Below are 20174 nucleotides of genomic sequence, written 5' to 3' on the forward strand. Positions count from 1 at the left end.
CCCCCACCACTGCAGTGAGCCTCCTGCTTGCTTTGGGCGCGTAGGCGAGCGTTCCGCTTCATCATCGTCGAATGGATTTTCCTTACAATCCGTATTAATATCGATTGCCGGAGAACCCGCTGCTCTCGCTGAACACTCGGTGGCCACAAAGGTGGGCTGGGTGCCATTTGCTGAACTGAATGGTAGTGTGGAATGCTTTGTGGACACTGCAATCATTTTTCCACTCGGAGCGATAATACCACGTGTCTGCTGCTTGTTGGGTTCCTGCTCAAAGGGCAGGAGGTGTTAAGTGGGCGCGTGCATTTAATGCCTTCTTTAATAATTAAGCTCTCCAGTAAAACCTTAAAAGAATATGGCTGTAATAAAAACTTGGCATGCTTTTGAGCTTCCCAGGCATTGGCTTTTGGGTGTCTTGCTGCCAGAAATGGGCATTCCACCCATGCTGGAGTCACTCACAACCCAGCAGTGCCTCTAGGTGATACGCAGCTGAGGGGAAGGACACACGGACACAGCTGCCCCCACCTCCTGCAGCCTCAGCTGCCACAGTTTGCCTTCTCCAGGCAGGAGGAGATAGCACTGTCCCCAGAGGGCAAAACTTCATAGAAGCTGGGGAGGACGGAGCACCCCAGGGTTTGCTTTTCTCTCCTATACCCGCGCTTCCCTCAGGTTTGCATCCAGCAGCTCATTTACACGGTGCAGGGGAGTGCCGTACAAGTGCAGCCCAGCAACAATCCCATCCCTCTGGCTGAGCCCTAAGCGCTGCCACCAAAGCACTGCTGCAGTGAGGGCTCCATGGGGCTGCTGGAGTTGTGCACATGCTTCAGGACAAATCTTTGCTAATAGAGTTCTAATTTCTTCCTTCCTGCTTCCCAGATGCTTCTGTCTGTGTACTAATGACAGAAACGGTGAACAATGTTTTCAAGAAAATGTTTATTTGTTTGGCTCAGAGAAGCAGCTCCTCTGAGGAAGGAGTTGTTGGCAGCTGTTGTGCCTCCCAAACCTTCTGTTTGTTCTTTGCATAATGAAAAATGTGAAAAGGAAAATGCATTTAAAGCTGGATGGAGCAGGGCACAACAAGGGGATTGTGAGCTTAATGGGAAACTTCACTTGCCTTCTCCTTGTTCCTTAAGGAAAGTCTCATGTGGGTGCAATGGAACCCAGCTTTGTTTCTGCGCAGCTCTGTTTGCTCCCCGTGCTCTGGGACTCAGAACCTTCCTCTCTGCTGCTCTGGAATGGGGATGGAGCAGCAGAATGGGCACTGAGGTCTTTCCCAACCTTTCCTACTCTGTGCTGAGTGGGGTCAATGCTGCTGGTGGCACGCGGGGATAAATTTCCTGCACTGCTCCTGGAACGCCGACTTTGTCATCTATGTGCGTGCGAGGAGGGAGGAGTGCGTGTCTTCTGGTCTGGCAAATGGGGGCTGGGGAGCTTCTAAAGAAAAGCTGAGCTGTGGGAGGAGCATTGCCCACCTGTTCCCATGGGTATAACGTTCCATTTTTGGATGCACACACTCTGCAGCACAGATGTCCGTGTGCGCCGGGCGCTGCCTCTCTTATACATGGGTGACCTCAGCAAGCTCCAAGTGCACGCGGGGGCTCCCAGCCCTTCTCTGACGTTTGTTCCATGTTTTCCTTCTGCTTAGTTTTCTGCTTTTAGTGCCTGACAGTCGTCAATAAGGAAATCTGTAGCAGAACGTTAAATCTTAGCAAATCCTGCCTAATGTCTGACGTTCCTCTCCCTGTCAATTGGATATAACCACATTTCATGGCCCTGGGTGCGCACAATGCAGGTCCCATTGCACAGCTCTGATGCTGTCCCTCTCTTCTCTCTGCAGTTTGCTGCTTCGTGGTGCACAAGCGGTGCCATGAGTTCGTCACCTTCTCCTGCCCTGGCGCAGACAAGGGCCCCGCTTCCGATGTAAGTATCTGTCCTGGTGTTATCTTGGCATCACCACCCTGCCTGGGCCAACTCCCACGCTGTGCTGTGGGCAGTTACCTGGGTCCATGCTGGGGCCCCTCAGGAGCAGCAGGCATTGTTTTTCCAAGGGTCTGCTTCGTGTCACCCCGCGGGCTTAATGAACACAGTGCGTGTGTGCGTTGGAGGAGCCTTTCCTGCCCCCAAATTCCACCTGATTTGGAGTACTCCTCCTTGTTTTCAGGGGCCTGTAAGAAAGAAAGGGACAAGTTCATCTGGGACTGTTGTGATAGAACAAGGGGAAATTTAGACTGGATATGTGGAAGAAGTTGTTTACGTTAAGGGCAATGAGGAGTGGCACAGGGTACCCAGAGAGGTGGTGGTGGTGGTGCCCCATCCCTGCAGACACCCACGGTCAGGCTGGACGGGGCTCTGAGCACTGATGGAGCTGTGGGTGTCCCTGTTCAGTGCAGGGAGTGGGACCAGGCGGCCTTGAGAGCTCCATCCAACTCCAACCATTCCATGGTGCTATGGTTTTCCCCAGCTCGCAGCTCCTGGTGCATCCCGGTGCTTTCAGCAGACCAGGGCTCTCTTGAGCTGCTCTGCGCAGCTCTACCAGCACGTCCCATGTCTGTCTGACAGCTTTTGTGTTTTACCGTGGATACCGGCTAAATTGGGGAACTGGCAAGGAGAAGGAGAGCAAATTGGGGAAACTACAGTGCACCAGAGCTCTCACCCTTATAAATAGAACCAGTGGGGGAGCAGGAAGTGCAGCGCACAGCGGAAGGTGGGGGCTGCACAAGTGCTGTATGTCACCAGCAGGGCTGGTGCTGGGATTTGAGGATGTGGATTTGGGATGCCCTACTAACAGGTCAGGGGAAGGGCAAAGCTCTGAGGCTCTGTGTCAGTGGGGTGGGCTGCAGGGGCACAGAGCTGCTTTGCTTTGCAGCCAGCCCAGGACCCAGTGGGGCATTAAACCTGTGTGCGTAGCGAGGCGTTCCTTGCACATCTCCTAGGGGCTGGCAGCTCGCAGGGCTGCACGGCTGTCATGTGCAGTTTGATAAGCCCACTTTTATCTCCACTTCCCACTAGACAATTAGTTAAGATCTTCTGTTGTTGTTTTTTTTTAATTCCCCACCAGCACTCTGCATGTGCCTATCACTTTTCCCGCTGAAGGCTTTCTGCTCTGCAGGGACCGCTGCTAATTGCAGTGTATTGGAAGCTATTGAACCTTACAAATGAGTTAGTGAAGGGGAAAAGGAGATGCAGTGCAGATGCCAACCAAAGGGACACGAACACATCCTCAAATTCCCCATTGGTCCCTGACCCTTCTGTATGGGGCTGGAGCTGCACAAAGGCTGCTGTACTCCATCTGACCCCAGGGTACCCAGGGGTGTCATTTCCAGCCCAAGGGACAGCCTGCCCCCTGCCTGAGCCGTGTGTGCTGTGATGGTTTTGCAGCATGCAATTTCCCTGCAGCAAGCTGCAGTCGCACCTGTGGGGATGAGGAGGGAGTGAGGTCTGCCTCTGTTACCCTGGGTGGTTTCACTGCTGCTCTATGAAGTGAGAGCCTGATGGGGAAAAAAAGCAAGGAAAACTGGAGAATTCATCTGGAACTCATAAAGATGGCGGCGAGTCCCACTTGCACCCTGCAGACCTGACTCAGGCTACAAAAAATATATGGCATAGATCTAAAAGTATATACATTTATGAACATGTTCAGATATTTGCACATAGAGAGCTGAACCTTACGAGGCTGCTGCAGCCCAAGGGGAGGTGCTGCAGAGCCCATGGGCTCCCACCCTGTCCTCCTGCACTGAGGGGTGCTGGGAGCACAGAGAATAGCAGCTAGTGCTGGACAGGACCTGCCTGCTTTCCTCCTCCCAAGCAAACCTCAAACCCACGAGGCTCTAGGTGCTGCCTTTTGTGCCATCTGCTTTAGTGCTGGGGGCTGCAGGTTAAAGCCAGGCAGCAGAAGCTGGGGGTGCAGCTGGGCATGGCTCCACGGCACTGCTCACAGGTAGCAGAGCTGCAGACCATGCCCGTAGCAATGCAAAAACAGCAGGAAGGTGCCAGCAAATGTGACTGCAGCAGAGCTGGAATGAGGGACCCTGACATGCTGAAAGCACTTAACCTTGCTCAAGGAAAATGAGGCTTGGCAGCAGCAACATGGGTGGGCTGTGCTCCAGGTACCCCTCCTGCACCATGCCAGGTGTGGGCAGCCTGCCCAGCCTGGTGCTGTGCACATCCTTGCCCAGCAGCGAGCAGGAGAGCAGCGGGTGCTGGAAGCGCTGTGCTCATTTTTGCACAGTTCTGGCTGTGGGTTGTTGCTGTGCTTTCTCCCCGGCAGCTCTATCCAATCTGGAGCAAGAAGGAGGAACAGGGAGCACCCAATGTGTCGACCTGCTCCTGATGCATGGTTCTCCTGTGCTGATTTCTTCTGGCCCAGTAGCCCTCTGGTTATCAGTGGGCAGCCTCTGCCTGCCAAGGGGAAGTTCTGAATGAAATCCAAATTGTCCCTTTGTAAGAGGCACCACTTGGTACAGGGATGTGCACAAAGTCCCTGATCATATCACCTGCTGCTTGCCGTTATTGGCATGTGAGTGCTGCTGCCGTGCTCCTCGGGCAGACAGGTGAAGGCTGCCCAGCTGCTGTCAGATGATTCTTCATGTGTTATTTCTGAAAATGAAGGGAGGAATGCAGATGCTTAGGGCTTAAGACGTGCAGTAAAAATGGCCTTTTTGTAGTGGTTTTTTTTTTTTTTTTTTTTTGCCATTTAGTAGAGCTTTGGTTTGTACCCCTGGATGGCTGTCAGCTAGGATTTCACTGTGGGATGTTGCAGGGCAAAATCTGTTCGTTCTGCATGGGGAATCAGGCTGCTTACAGCAACCTAATCCTTAAGGACCTTTGAATGGGGAGACAGCAAACCACTCCAGTAAGCAGCAGTGCCCTGCCTGCAGCGGGACAGCTGGGGACGGGGGCTTTGCTGCAAGCTGCTACAAAGCTTGAGCTGAGCTTTCCTCTGCGCTGTTGCTAACAGCCATGGCACGAATCCAGAGCGACCTGTAGTTATGTCAAACACTGATAGGATCTAGGTTGTAACAATTTTAGCTATGCTTTTTTTAGTCTGCGGAGCAATCTGGTAACTGCCATTCCTTTGACAAATACTAATACCCAATTAAATCTTGCAGAAAGAATGAGTTTAAATTATTGCAGTTGTTTAAACCTCACAGAGTGTTCTTCATTACACTGGGCCACGTGGCTGCTGCCGAGCTGGAAAGGGAAGAGGTCCTCTCCCAACAGTGGCACTGACAGTGACGTCCCCATCTCCATTGTTGGATGGAGCCCTGGGCAACCTCGGCAAGCACCAGATCTGGAGGTTGGTGACCCTGCCTGTGGCAGGAGCATTGGAACTTGGTGATCCTTGGGGTCCCTTCCAACCCAAGCCATTGCATGATCTGCAGCAGCTGCAGGGCGGTGCGCTGAGCTGGGAGCACACGGCAGCGGTGTCAGCCAGGAGCGGTTCTGTTTGATCTGGTGGTGTTCAAACATCCAAGGAATGTGTGTACTTAACCTTGCAAAGCCAATGGGCACGAGTCCTCCATCCAGGAGAGGAGCACTAATTGCACGGAGGCAATAGGGACTATTAAGGGAAGGGATGTAATTGCTCCTTACGGTGCAGACCGAGGTTGTCAGTATAAATGCTGGGGCTGAAGTTGTGAGGCTGCTTTCCTGTTGTATCATACCAAAGTCATGGCTGGGCACTCGTGCTTTTGATGTGTGAAGATGTGACAGTGGTCTGTTTTGCCCATCAGCGCTGCTGTACATTAATTCTGCAGCACCGATAGCTGAGGACAGCAGTGTTTTTACCACTTACTTCACCAGTTGGGTCCAACCATGTGCAGCACTGAGCTTTGGGGTGCTGGGATTACAGCCATGCAGCGGGCTCAGGCTCTCGTGCCCTGCAGAAGGCTTTGGCTTTGCTGTGGTTTTCATGTTAATGCTGTTGAAGCCCTTATCAGCACCATGGTACTGAAGCGTGCTGCTCTTCATTACAAGCTCTGGCGCTCTGCTTGTAGCAGGCAGAGCTCGTGTGCCCATTCAGGCTGAAGTTCTCTGAAATATGGCAAGGTCTTCAGGAGCTGAAATCAGGCATGTATAATGTAATGCAGTTGGCAAACCTAATTATAGCCGGAGCTATTAGTAGAATGCATAATTATTTAAATTGTAGACAAAATAATCATTAAAATGACCTTCTTTGCATTATCCTGCTAAAGGTCATCTAATCACGATGCATTAATAAATATCAGAGTTGCTCCAGGAATATAGCAGGCCACTGTAGGTTCATTTTGATTTTGCATTTTATTTTTCCAGCTCTCATAGCTTCGGGAAAGGGTTTCTGTGACACTGCTGTGCGCCCATGCTCACTGCTGGCTGCGAGCAGCACCACTTCATCCTTGTCTTGGGCTCCTCCATTCCTGAAAAGCTCCACGATTGTGTTTGTACTGCAGAAAGGGCTGATGCCATTTGCTTTTAGAAGAGAGAAGCTTCATGGGAACGTGAGAGCTATGGGTCCCGCCAGTGTTTTAGCAGCAGAAGCTATCTCAATAGTGTCAGTGCATGTGCATTGCCCTGCCCATGCCACATCACTGGGTGCCACGCTGCAGCTCACAGCAGGGTGCAGGGACTCCCCAGAGTGTGTGTCATCCCCCAGCCCTTGGTGCGTGGCCATTGGCAACACCCTGCCCCTCCAGCAGCCCCGTCCTGCTCCAGCCCTGCGCTTCTCCAGCCTCGCTGCAGCTCGCTGCTTGCTTTTCTCCTGCTAATTAACTTCTCCAGCTCCCGGCGGGTGCCATCTGCCCCTTGTGTGAGGGCACATGCAGCTCCAGCGGGCGCAGACGGCCGGTGACAGCTCCTGCGGGATGAAGATGTATCCGCGCTGCTCCCTCCCTGCACCTTCTGCTGCTTCCCTGGCTCTGTGGAGCCGAGCTCACCCGTCTGCCATCCGCACATGGCTCCAGCCCTGCAGTTTGAGCAGCTCTGCTCTGAGCTGCTGAGGAACACTGCAGCGGGCAGGCTCTGGCTGCTGGGTGCCATGGCCATGCCTGGGGCTTTCATGCATGCCTCTGCCCTGGGCAGCGAGGGACTTCTGGGGTCACTCATGAGCGCATGGAACCGTCCCAACACGCCATGCTGAAGCAGGGCTCCGATGAGCTGGAAATTAACAGTCAAGGTGCCACAGCGCCTGGCCTCAAGTCTGTGCCATCCTGTCTGGGTTGGGCCTGTGGGCAGCGCTGCGAGAGAGGTCCCAGCCTCTTGGTGACACCTGAATGGCATTTCTCAATGCTCCCAAGGGAACATTTCCTGTCCTGTTCTTCAGGGCCTGCTCTGCTCTGGTGGGAGAGAAGGAGGAGCGGATTTTCTTTTCTTGGCAAACTCTGTTGCAACCGTTCTTGCTTGAAGTCTCTCAGCATCTGCATGCGCAGGGATCTCGTCATCTCTGTCTCCATGGTGCAAAAATAGTCTCTCTGTGCAGAGACTTCAGCCCTGCTTGAAAATGATCCCCAGAACACCCGGTTCTGGCATGTTTGGCAGCACAGGGAAGGGGTGGCAGTCCCTCATGCTCTGTGTGCTTGGGGCTCAGCTGCACAGTGCTGAGCCACTCCTCCATCACCCACAGAGCTGCAGGGGGCTCAGCTCTAGCTGCCTCCAGGTCCTTGCTACCCCCTACCAGGGCAGCAGCAGCAGAGGAGCCCCTGGTGCCCAGGGATGGGCCTGATTTGCTCTGAGCAGGGGATGTGAGGAGCTGCTGGGAGCATGCCCGCAGGTTCCTGTGTGCTGCGTGCCTGCGTTTTCCACCTCTGACTTCTTTGAAACTCCCACTTCCTGAGGGAATTTAAAACCATTTGCATGAGGTGGAAGCTGCCTCACTTTGCAATGAGCTTGTGTCTTATTTTATGAATGACTAAAGCTTTTGGTTGCCTAAACAGGAATGTCTCTTTCCAGAAGGGAACACAGGAACCGGAGCACTTGGGGGCGGTTCTTCCCTGTGCCGCACTTTGGTGCTCAGTGGCACATGGCTCCTGCTGGCATCGCCTTGATGCTAACACTGGGCACCCTGCAGGGCACAGCCAGGGGTAGCACAGGGCTCTGGCACCACAGCTCAGCTCTGTGCTGGCTCAGAGCTCTGGGGGTGCAGAAGGTTTCTGCCTGCGGGCTGTTCCCCATTGGTGTGTGGCAGCCCGAGGCTTTTGGGTGTATTATGTCTCTATCTCTGTGGGTTCCATGCTGTGCTGTGGGAGCACCCGGCGCTCTGTGCCAGCAGGAGGTTCGCTTGGGGCAGCACATGGGATGCTATTCCAGCTCCCAGTACAATGGGTTTACTGGAGCGTGTACCTAATCCCTCACACTTAGCAGGTGGAATTAAATGCAGCTCAATTACCAGTCCATCCTTCTGGTATCGCTCAAGTTATCTGTGACACTGAGAAAGAACAGAGAATCTCAGTGGTTAGTGCAGCTGAAAGCTTCAGTACTGGAGTGCTAGGACAACTCATTTAGGCAGTGGGTGCTGTATAGCTGTGCCATAGCTCCGTTCTGCCTCTACTCTTTATTTATTTATGTACCTTACAGTGCCCTGCCAAGCTCTGTCCTGGTGCCTGGGCACCTCTCCAGGCCGTCAGCTTGGATGGCCGTGCCTCATCCCTAACCCCAGGCAATTAACCTGAGATGGAATTAAGCCAGGTGGTGCCTGCCATGGCATCACCCTGCCTCCACCCTTGGGAGACAGATTTCCAAACTTGGTGCCCTCAGGGCTGGGGGTCTCACTGACCTCCAGAGCAGTGGAGCTGTCGCATAGGTGGTTGCTAGGAAGTCCTAATACAGACAGAAATCAGAGCACTGTGGTGTGTGCGGTGCTGACCGATCTTTGGTGCAGGCTTATGATCTTTGTCTTTTATTTCCTTCCTAGGATCCCCGGAGCAAACACAAGTTTAAAATCCACACGTACTCCAGCCCCACCTTCTGCGACCACTGCGGCTCGTTGCTGTACGGCCTCATCCACCAGGGGATGAAATGTGACAGTAAGTGGTGGTGCAGTGGGGGGCAGAATGGGAAGAAGGCTCAGCACCCCTGGGGAGAGACAACATGGAACTGTAGGGAGCAGGGAGCTGGGGGAGCTGTACAGGGAGGAGAGTAGGAGAGAGACTGGTTATTTTCCGAGTCAGTCTTGTACAGTCCTATTTAAAATGCCTGTGAACATACAGCGTCTGCTTACGCCGTCTGCGGGGAGCAGCACGCCCCGGTGCTTACCATGTGCTGGCATCCTCATAAATATAGAAGCTTGCTGTCTGTTATGGGAACAGCGTATTCATTATCACCCTTAAAATGTTACTAAGTAGAAGGGAATTGGTTTAAACGATCTGTATGCAGGTAAAGCCACGGGGGTATTTGGTGCCCTTTTTGTTGTCCCGGAGAATCCAGCTGAATTTCCAGTGTTGCGCTGTGGCGGGATAGAAGAGAAATAGAATCATAGAATTGTTTGCATTGGAAGGGCCCCTGAAAGGCCATCTGATCCCACTGCCCTGCACTGAACTGGGACACCCACAGCTCCATCAGGTGCTCAGAGCCCCGTCCAGTGTCTGCAGGGCTGGCGCACCAGCACCTCTCTGGGCATCCTGGGTAATGGGAGTGAGGACAAAAAGCCCTGCAGCCCATGTAGGCACGGCGGGGTTGTCTGTGCATCACCTGCAGCCCCAGGGCTCTGGTTGGGTTTGGGGTCTGTTTCCTATGTTTGTCCAAGAACCCGTCCCAGGAGAAGGGGCCAAGCAAACCTCTCCTCCTCTCGCCCGCAGCCTGCATGATGAACGTGCACAAGCGCTGCGTGATGAACGTCCCCAGCCTGTGCGGGACCGACCACACCGAGCGCCGGGGCCGGATATACATCAGGGCCGACATCGAGAAGGACGTGCTGACTGTCGTGGGTAGGTGCGGCACGGGGGTGAGCCCAGATGGAGGGTGGGAAGTCCCTCCGATCAGCGCCGTGAAAACGCGTTGCTTGGTTTCTGCTGCCCGTGAGATACGGAACATCCCTTTCCCGTCGCCTCTCCGTGCCGTTAGCAGCGCTGCGGAGACAGCGGCCCCCAGCGCCCCGCTCCCGGTGCTCTGCTCCCGGTGCTCAGCGCGGCGCTCCGCTGCCCTCTGCCGGGCTCCGTGCCCCCCACCCGCAGCTTTGTGGCAGGGGCAGGGTTGTCCCTTCTCAGAGGGCTGTGGCCACGAATGTTTCGCAGAATTAGAGAATTATTAAGGTTGGAGAAGACCTCGAAGGTCGGCAAATCCAACCCCACCCCATCCCACCATGCCCACTGAGCATCTCTCTCTGTGTCACATCTCCACCGTTCTTGAACGCCTCCAGGGATGGTGACCCCACCACCTCCCTGGGCAGCAGTGCCAGTGCCTGACCGCTCTTTTGGAGAAGAAATATTTCCTGATATCCGATCTGAACCTTCAGGCACTTCGTGTCCGGACGTGGGCAGGGCTGACCCAACCCAATGTTGGGTCATTACTCATACCTGTGCTGGGGCAGATGGGCACACAGAGCTTGCAGCCCCACAAGTACAGGAGCTCCTGGCGTGGGGTGCCGTTCCCATGGCGCTGGAGGCAGGGCAGAAACTCCCTCAGCCCCTTCTGTGCAGCTGGAATTTCTTGTCTTCAGTTGGATTTGAAAGACGGTTTTATTTCTGGCCCGTTATGGAGGTGTTGGTGAAAACATGTCATCTGTTGGCTTTTCCGGAAAGGCAGGGAAATGTACTGTGCTCCCCAGCTCTGCTGCATAGCTAATGAAGGAGTGGGAGCGCTTTGAGAGAGGAGAGACTCTGTGCACTCCCTGCTGAGCTCCCTTCTTCCCGCCCAGGCAGGTGAGGCCTTGGGTTTCTCAGTCCTAAATCTAAAGGGGAGGTGGAAATGTCTGCTCAGACCCAAGCGAAGGCATCCCTGGTCTTTGGGATCCACTGGGAGCCCCACTAGTGCCTGTGTTGAGTCACTTCCAGGAAGTCAGCAGAGATTTCCATTCCCTCAGCAACTGTTTGCTTAAAGAGGACACAGCCTTCAGATAATGGCTGGTTTTGTGCTGTGTTTTTGGTAGGGAGAAGGTAGATCTTGCAACACTGGGCATGAGCGGAGCATGGCTCCTCTGAGGATGCACGACTGTGGCTGGAGGCAGGCTCCCCAAAGCCAGCGCTTTCCTCAGTGATAAATCTAAAGCCCCCCCTGCTGCCAGCCTCAGAGATTCGCTGCGTTTCCCAACCCCGCGTGTTCTCCCTGCTGCCAGCTCTGTCCTCAGCTCAATGCAGAGCGCTAAAGGTCCTGCAGCTGAAATGCAGCTGGAGGCAGCAACGGTGCCCATCATGGCAATGGGCATGGGGGTTATGAAATCATAGAACGGTTTGAGATGGAAGGGAGCTCTCAAGGCCATCTGGTCCCACTCCCTGCACTGAGCAGGGACACCCACAGCTCCATCAGTGCTCAGAGCCCCGTCCAGCCTGACCGTGGGTGTCTGCAGGGATGGGGCACCACCACCTCTCTGGGCACCCTGTGCCATTCCTCACTGCCCTTAGTGTAAAGAGCTTCTTCCTTACATCCAGTCTAAATCTCCCCTCGTTTAGTTTGAAACCATTTCCCCTTGTTCCATCACAACAGACCCTGCCACAGTATCTGTTCCCTTCTTTCTTGCAGCCCTCCTTTAGGTACTGAAAGGCTGCTTGCAGGTCTCCCAGAAAGGATGCTGTGCCATGCAGACAGCAGCTGTTTACCAGGGGCTTTGGGTGATGCCTGAGCACCTTTGGTCCCTGGCTGCGTGGCACAATGCAGTGCTGCTGCTGGGGCCAGATCCCTGCCCTGGCAGCTGTGCAGGGTCCATGCCCTGATGCAATGCCCCCGTGGCCCACAGCATTGCAAATGGAGTAGGGAGTGAAGGTCCCTGGTGCATGCCGCTGGGCAGCAGTGTGTGCCTGCAGGTGGCAGCATGGGCATGCACTGGAGCTGAGGAGCACTGTGCTTCTGGTTTTGCATCAATTTGAATTTACAGGGCTTTGAGGAATTCTTTTGGTAGCGTGTTTTTCTTTTCTCCTCCCTTTCTCAGCTTCTTCTTTGTAACAATAATTTTTCCCTCCCACTGGGAGAATGCAGCTTTATGGTTAAACAGCACATGTTGTTTAACCTGAAGGACTTTGGTCAGCGGGCAACCCCGCAGCATCACATCTGCTCTGGGTGCAGGGGGTGCTCGCAGTGCACCTCACCAAGTGAGAAGCACTGAGGAAGGCAGCGTGCTGGAGCAGCCCAGCCGTGCACCATGCAGCTCGCTGCTGCGAGGTGCAGGTAACCACAAACCTCAGCACAGCGTGGGAAAGGAGTGGGCGCTCTGCAGCGATTCAGGGCCCAAGTTTGGACGTTGCTGTGATTGCCTCGAGCCGTGCTCTCGCTCTGCTGCCTGGCAGCGCTCGGCATGGCATGCTCCTGCTCCCAGCATGTTCTGCCTGGCACTGGGACTGGTCAATGGTGACACGAGAAAAATCCCAACTTCAGGCTGCAGAGCTGCCCCTCCTCGTTAGAGTCTCGGTGTTAATTGCTTGTTTGTGCTCCCAGAGCGGCTCCCATACAGCTGCTCACTTTGGATGTCAATGTGTAATGGGTGCACCCAGGAGGGATCAAAGCGTTGTGAGTGCCATTGTCTGCTGCGCAGGGGTGTTGCTGACACACAGGAGTCTACTGATGCTTCTGGAGTTTAAAAGTGCCTGGCTTTGTCTAACACAGGGGTTTCCAAGCTTTTGGCTTCCATGGGCTGCATTAAGTGAAGAGCAGTTACCTTGGGCCGTGTATAAAAAACACAAGTCACTTTGAACGTAATGCCTCCTATTTATTTCCATGGAAACCACAACAGATACAAAGAGCACAATAACACTATTGGATAGAGCAAGTTCTCAGCTACAAAACACTATTTTGCAACATAGTCACCGCCGTTATAGCTGTGTATTTTTGCCTGTGATGAACAAGAGCTGCACTAACAGGAGTCTGCACCAGCAGAGGTGCTGCACTGTCACCACTGCTGAAACGCACCACCAGCACCTCACTGTGCCACAGCCGCTGTTTGGTCTCCATCAGCATTCAGCAAGTGTCCATGAATGTCAGTGGGCACTATTTTTTCCACATGGTGGAATTCAGTTCCACCCCTTTGCTTCATCCACACCTCCACGTCAGACGCCGTTGTGTCAGAGTGCCCCTCTGCTGCTCTCTGTCACACGGCAGCAACACGTAACGGGATGGTGGTGGGAAGGCTCAGCCTCTGCTGCCATCCCACCAGCATCCACCTCTGTTGTCATGCACTGGCATAATAGAATAGGAGCCCTTGCATGTAATATAGTTAATGCATATCAGTGACAAAACTTTATTAAAACATAAAAAAGAGAGAGCAACGAAACCATAAGACTGGGGGGATGTTTGACCCGGTTCGATGGAAGTAGCTGCAGTTCCTAGTGAGTTCTCAAAGGGCTCGGCAGAACGCAGCCTGTGTTCTCTTCTGGCCTTTCATTGAGTATCTTATTAGCGGGAAAAGACTGCTGGATAAAGTGGGAAATTGTCGCAAATTAAAATGTCATCAAGGCGTTGCACATTTTTGCTTCCATAATGGAAATGTTTTCCATTATGCACGGATAAGATTCCATAGCACGGATTAAGATTGTAGTAAAAAGAGACATGGATATTTGATTTGGGGAAGCAGAGGAGCGAGAGACTGTGCAGCCGTCACAGGCTGGGATGAGCCCAGGAACCTTACTCGGACTTCTTAAACTCTTTATTTTTCTTTTACTGAATTGTTCACTTCTGCTTGAAAAATCAGAAAGTGACTTAAGGTCAAGCAGAAGCATTTTGATTTTTTTAAATGAATAGATATTATTATTCCCATTAACGGAGTATCTAGGTCTGCACGCTGTGATAATAACATGGGGTAATCAAATCTCATGCTTCAGGGCATCAACTGATTGACTCCGAGGGCCAGGAGGTATATTTCTGTGCTATGAAGAACTGAGCAATGGCCTGATACGTTCCTCAGGAGTGTCCCCAGAGCAGAGCACGGTGCCACAGCCACCTGGACAGCAGGAGATGGGCCAAGCCCAGAGCCTTGGTGTGGCACAGGGCCGTGTCCTCACACTGGGATGCATGGCAGGAGCTGGTCCTGCTGCTGGTGCCCAGACCCAGGAGGTGATGGGCTCATCGGGCAGTGGCTTGACAGGATCCCATGTGGGATGATGACACTCTCTTGGCTTTTGGATGTTTTTACCGTTTGAATATTGAGAGTAATCCTTTTTTTCCTCCCCAGTAAGAGATGCTAAAAACCTAGTTCCCATGGATCCCAATGGCTTGTCAGACCCCTACGTGAAGCTTAAACTAATCCCCGACCCCAAAAACGAAAGCAAACAGAAGACCAAAACCATAAAGTGCTCCCTGAATCCTGAGTGGAACGAGACATTCAGATTGTGAGTACAAGAATATGCTTGAACTTGTAAACTAACTTTTCATGTCCCCTAAGAATTAATGTGATTGCATTTGCTCTGATTTAATTATTTGGAGATATTAAGCTGGTTTTGCTGAGGAATGACTCCTTTTACCCTGTACCCGTGGCTGGGAGATGCTCCGTGCTGCTCCCAACCACGTTCCAGAGGTGGAGGGGTGCAGCCGTGCTGTCCCCAATGACACGGCCCTTCTCTCCACTCTGCTGCAGCCAGCTGAAGGAGGCGGACAAGGACAGGCGGTTGTCAGTGGAGATCTGGGACTGGGACCTGACCAGCAGGAATGACTTCATGGGCTCCTTGTCCTTCGGCATCTCCGAGCTGCAGAAGTCTGGAGTTGATGGATGGTGAGAGCGGGGGTGTTTCAGAACAGCAGAGCTCTGGGCACAGCGACTTCCCAAGGGGAGTGTGGCTCTTGCGGGGGCAGAGGTGTCCCCAGCTCTTCTGTGGGGTTCCTGCAGCTCCCTGTGGGCAGCAGGACCGTGAGGATGGGCGCTCTGTGAACCAGGAGCACTGCCTGGTGCTGGCATTGCTGTCCTCATTACCTTACCAGAGAAGACCACTGGGTGTGCACAATCACATGGATTGGACCTGCTCCTTTCCATTCTATCTCCTCCAGCAGGATACGTGCCCTCTTATTCCCTTTCTTTTTTTTTCCCCAGTCACTGATGCCTGAGAGCTATGCTACACTCCACACTTAGCATGTGAAGTGCAGTAATTGAAAACAGGCGTTGTATGGTTTTTGGAAACCCAAATGACATGGCGCTAATTTACATGGCACGAGGCTGGGATATCAGGGCTGGGTCAGCAGGAGCAGCAGCCCCGGGCTGCATTCTGCCCTACAGACCTGGATGGAGGCAGCAGTTCTGCTGAGGAAAAATAAATGTCCCTTCCTCCTTCACGCACCATCACCTGTGGTGCTGTGTGCGCCTCAGCCGGGGCCAGTGCACCACCTGCTCCCGGTGCAGCGCAGCGATGGCTTTCCCAGCCTTTCAGAAGCCATGTAAGTGGAGATCTAAGTGATTTTCCATGTCACAGTATTTGGCGAGAATAAACTCTGAAAGGAGCTCTGATGTATATTTCATATCTAAACAACTGCAGTTAATGGAGAAAACGAGCTCAAAGGAAGAGTCTATCCCTGTGTTATGCAAATGGCGCTTTGTTCACGCGGTGCAGCCGCAGCCTCTGTAGATAACACCCGGCTGATAACTGCTCGGCTCGGCTGCTGCAGAAGAGAGCTGACGGAGCCAAAGCTTCGCCCGCGGCTGTGTGAAATGCCTCAGATCTGAGCGACACTTCCATGATTTCTGATAATTGCTGGTTAAAGTCTTCCTTTTCCTGTGAGTGCCCTGGCTGCATGCTGAGGGCTGCCAGTGCCAACCTGTCCCTTCAACAGGATGCTCCCTGTCTCCCATAGGACGTGCCCTGTCCCTATGGAATGCAGCCTCTCCCCCCAGAGCAGGGCTCTGCCCTGGCCAGGAAGGCAGGATCCCACACCCTGCCTCATCTGGGGGTTTGAGGTAGGCTGGCACAGTGGAGGCGGCATCAGAGCTCTCTCCTGCAGGGCAGGGGGGTGCTGGCCAGCCTCTAGGCCCACCAGGGACCCCAAAACCAGCCCTGCTCACGTATATGTGTGGAAGCTCAGTGGATAGGGGGTTGGGGAGTGCAAGGTTTGGGGTCCTTCCCACCTGCTCTTGGGGAAGGATGACCTGGACAAGGAGGGGCAGCACCCCCCCACCCCCTGCCCTGACCCCTGGCTGTCTCCTTCCAGGTTCAAGTTGCTGAGCCAGGAGGAGGGGGAGTACTTCAACGTCCCGGTGCCTCCTGAGGGTGAAGAAGGGAACGAAGAACTGAGGCAGAAATTTGAGGTGAATTGAGTTGGGAACTCGGCGGGGGCCGTGGGGCAGGGCAGGACCCAGCAAACTCCTGTCTGCACTGGGGCGGGTTGCAGCTCACAGCTCATAGTGCGTGGCTGCGCTGGGCTGGGGTTGGTGAGGCTCAGGTAACTGTGCAAGTGCGGTGGTCAGGGGGTCAGCGATGTGCTGCAGGCTGACCACGCACACCTGACATATGCTGAGCACTGCAGTGCTCAAGAGCCCAAATTTTATTTCCTTCCACCCCCCTGCCATGCCCATGGCTCGTTTGGATTTCCATGAAGGGCTGACACACTTCGTGTCGTGGTCACCTCTCAATTCACGTCTGCAGGCTTGGTGAAATCCTGTGCGCTTCTGCATGTGTGCGTGAAATGGAGCTGGAACGGGGCGTTGGTGCAGCAAGCTCTTTGCAGAGTGCTCCTTGCACTGCTGGGCTGCAAGGAGGGGCTGCAGCGAGTGCGCTGCAGGGTCCACAGAGCACAAATTGAAGCACAGGGATTGGGACAGAGCAAGGGCTGGGAGGAAGGGTTCATTCACATTCTCTTCTCCTGGGATTGACAGGATGGTTTTAATTGCAGCACACTGAGTGAGCTGTTCTCCTCCTGGAGCGTTTTATTCCGATTTGGAGACGCAGTGACCTCCCTGTGCACATCTGCGGCTCAGCGGGCGGTGGCAGCAGTCAGGGGATGAGCGGGGAAAGGGAACAGTCAGTGGTGGAGGAGGAGATGAGAGAATAGTGCTTTGGTGCTCATGTCGATCTGAAAATACAACAGAGAATATTGCGCAGTGACAGCTCTGTGTAACATTTGCTTTGTGCTTTGTGCACTGCTAAGTCTGTGCTTGTTCCCATGTCTCTACCTGCAATCCCATGATTTTTAAGAAGACATTTCTTCCTGTTGCAAGGAAAGTAGCCTGAGAACCATCGCCCTTTCACTTGCATTATTTCAGACAGTGGATCTTGGCCATTTTTCAGTAGGGCTCATACCTTTCCAGTACCCCAGGAATGCATGCAGGAGATCGACCTGGAATGAGCTGCACACCAGGTGAAATGCTTGTCATTCCAATGTCAGCGTGAGCTCCATACCTGCAGCATGGAACTGGGGATTCAGTTCCTTTTTCTCAATGCTCCTCCTTCCTTCAGTTTCACATATGTCTCATTTATATATAACTTGCCTGAATATCCAAGAAAATAAGACAGTTCTAATGCAACAGTTGACATACAGCCATATGCCGTGGTTGTCAGCTCTGTGAAGAATTCTTGCGCTCTGTGATGTTCCAGCAGCGTTAGGATGGTGTGCTGGGTGCTGTAGATGCTGGGTTGGCCTCAGGTTGGGGAATGCAGCATCCAGAGGTAGCTTCACATGGCCATTCTGTGCCTGCTTCCTCTGCTGCATCTTCCTCTGGTGGCTTCCTCCATCGTGGCCAGGTCGGTGTTGCAAAGGGAGAAACTCGCGAGCAGCTCAGCAATGCCTCGTGCTGAGAAGTGAGAAGAATGCAGCAGGGTCTGCTCATAAAACAGACCCAGGGTGCTGCCATGTGCTTTGGCTGATAGGGGCTGAAAAGATCCCTTTGATTGATCTGTCTCAGCACCACTTGATCCTGCCTGTTCCTGGGCTGCACAAATCAAAGGGCTGGCGCTGAGATGTCTATGACGGGTTTGTATTTCCAGCGGACTTTGCACTGCAAAGCCCCAGGAAGGTGGCAGTGCCCAGTGCTGGCAGCTCCGCTCCCACTCTGCCTGCGTTGTGCTGCCCAAAGCCCGGAGCCCAGCGGGGCCTGCAGCACTCGCTGCCAGTTCTGCTCGGCCCTTATCAGCCGCTTGCCGGGACAGCTTGATAGATGCGAACGTCAGCTGCTATTGCATGAATTCCGATGTAGGAAATTAACTATGACAAATGGAGCTGGATAACGAAGGTCAAGCGCTTTTTTTTTTTTCCTAATCTTTTCTTTTTCTTTTTTTTTTTTTTGTGCGCAGTACTTGACGTGCTTCGGCTGTAAGCCTTAGAGGTCTCCAAATTGTGTCGGTGCTCGGAGTGCATTAAAAACTGGTTTAGAGGGTTTTTTTTAGCCATTTAGAGACAGGAGTTAAAGACGTTCATAAGCAACAGCAAGGCACCTCTCTTCAGAGCAGGGATATGCACTTCTTTCTGAGTGGACTCCTTGCTGGAAGACCTTTCCCCTGTTGGCCAAGCTCCATCCTTAGCCTGGTTTTCAGGTAGATCCCCATCTCCTGTCAGGCACCAGGTGACTGCTGGAGGGGCAGACCAGCGTGGCTCAAGCACTGCGGGGTGATGGGATGGACACTCCTCCCTGCCCCTCCTCCTGCTGCCCTTCTGCCCCACTGCTGCAGGGCTGGGGCTGCACACAGGGCGGGAGGAGGTGTGTGCGGTGCAGCAGGGGGGTGTGCTCCTGGGTGTGATTTAATGGGAACGCAATGATTGCCCTTGAATCTCGTTAAAGCTTGTTTTCACAGAGGTTAATTTAGTGTCAAATTTGATCTGACAAGATTGTTTTTTAACTGTGATGGAGTGTTTAGGAAAGCTTTCACAGAACATGACTGTTTTGCCTGCTGATAAGTACACGTTTCTTTCAGAGATCACTTTGGAATACAATAGGGTAAGGATTGCTGAAGGCAAAGTTACACGGCAGGGCTGCTCCTGCTAGGCTCCATGCCTGCACCCAGCTCCAGCCGCATCCCAGGAGCAGCTCTCAGCTGGGGCACATGTGGGGCCTCCTCCTTCACCAGCAGTGGGAGCATCTGAGACTCTGTGCTCTTCTGGCCAGAGTCACAAATCGCTGTGAGCTGGGGGAGATGTGAGAGGTCCCGTGGCTGGGACAGGGCCAGGCGGTGCTGCTGGGACGCTGCAAAAGCCCAAAGGTTGCAAGTAGGGAAAGCTTTGTGCTCCCAGAGCGGTGACTGCAGTTCCTTTTCTATGTCCAAACTCTTTTTTTTCCCCCATCTGAAAGCTGCGTGTGCTGCTCTGCTTGCAGCACTCGCAGGTCTCAGTCTGTTGAATGCTTTCAGCCTCTTCCCTCGGGCACTTGTTCAGAGCTGCATTAGCAATTACGATGTTTGCAAATCCTTGAAACCGTTGCTTTAGTTTTCAGTGCAGGGGTTTTTCAGATGTTTGTAGGTGCTGCAGGTGACCTTGAATGGGGGATTTTACAGCAAGGAGAACCTTGCAATAACCAATTAGCAGCGGCGTAGGCTGGGAGCTGGCTGGTGAGGCTGCTATCTGGAGGAGCTGCGAGCAGCAGCCAAATTGAACTGCTGGAATCGGGTTAATGGAATTTCATGCTAGACTGAGCTCAATGCAAACCCTACACTGTGGCATATTTCTAAAAATTAAAACCGAAGAAATTGTGAGATAGCTTTTACAAATGGTGGTACGGCAAATGAGATAGCCCCCGGACCAATGAGGAGGTGCTAAGCAACTGATGAGATGTTGTGGTTCAAAAATACGGGGGTTTGTGAGGGCTCCTTAATAAGCAATTGTGATTGAACCGGCTCGTGTGATTGCTGGGGGATGCAGAAGTGCTTTCTATTCTGTCTTTTCAAAACGAATTTGTTGCTTCCTGTGTTCAGCCTGAGCTGGCACAGGAGGGCAGTTCTCTCTGATATCAGATAGTAACCGCGCTGGAGCTCAATAAAAAATTCCTGCATTTTACATTAAATATTTGTATTCACCTGTCCTTCTCTCATGAGGTGAGGGACAGCAGACAGCTCTGTGAGGACAAAGCTCGTTGCTGCCCAATGTTACACTTCGGGTGGCCCCGAGCACACTATGGGGCAGCTTTTCTGGGGCAGCAGTGGGGGCTGAGGACATGG

The 20174-nt window shown here is 53.2% G+C and overlaps 1 protein-coding gene and 1 long non-coding RNA gene across 4 annotated transcripts in view; both read left to right on the plus strand.

The window, feature by feature from the left end:
- Positions 1 to 20174, plus strand: part of PRKCB (protein kinase C beta) — a 79020-nt gene that overhangs the window by 30767 nt on the left and 28079 nt on the right. For all 3 annotated transcript variants that reach the window (XR_002443104.1, XM_021411436.1, XM_021411435.1), the window contains exons 3-8: positions 1835 to 1917; positions 8882 to 8993; positions 9765 to 9893; positions 14282 to 14438; positions 14684 to 14818; positions 16243 to 16339. Coding sequence is in view for 2 of the 3 variants with exons in the window: in XM_021411436.1 (XP_021267111.1) it covers positions 1835 to 1917; positions 8882 to 8993; positions 9765 to 9893; positions 14282 to 14438; positions 14684 to 14818; positions 16243 to 16339 (713 nt within the window). In the remaining variant the exon portion in view is untranslated. The remainder of the gene's footprint in view (positions 1 to 1834; positions 1918 to 8881; positions 8994 to 9764; positions 9894 to 14281; positions 14439 to 14683; positions 14819 to 16242; positions 16340 to 20174) is intronic.
- LOC110405778 lies at positions 4650 to 8087 on the plus strand. The gene is made up of 2 exons (XR_002443105.1): positions 4650 to 5293; positions 6289 to 8087. It is a non-coding gene; the product is annotated as an uncharacterized LOC110405778 (long non-coding RNA).

The sequence above is a fragment of the Numida meleagris genome, chromosome 13 (genome assembly GCF_002078875.1).
Source record: "Numida meleagris isolate 19003 breed g44 Domestic line chromosome 13, NumMel1.0, whole genome shotgun sequence".
In the NCBI taxonomy this organism is placed as follows: Eukaryota; Metazoa; Chordata; class Aves; order Galliformes; family Numididae; genus Numida; species Numida meleagris.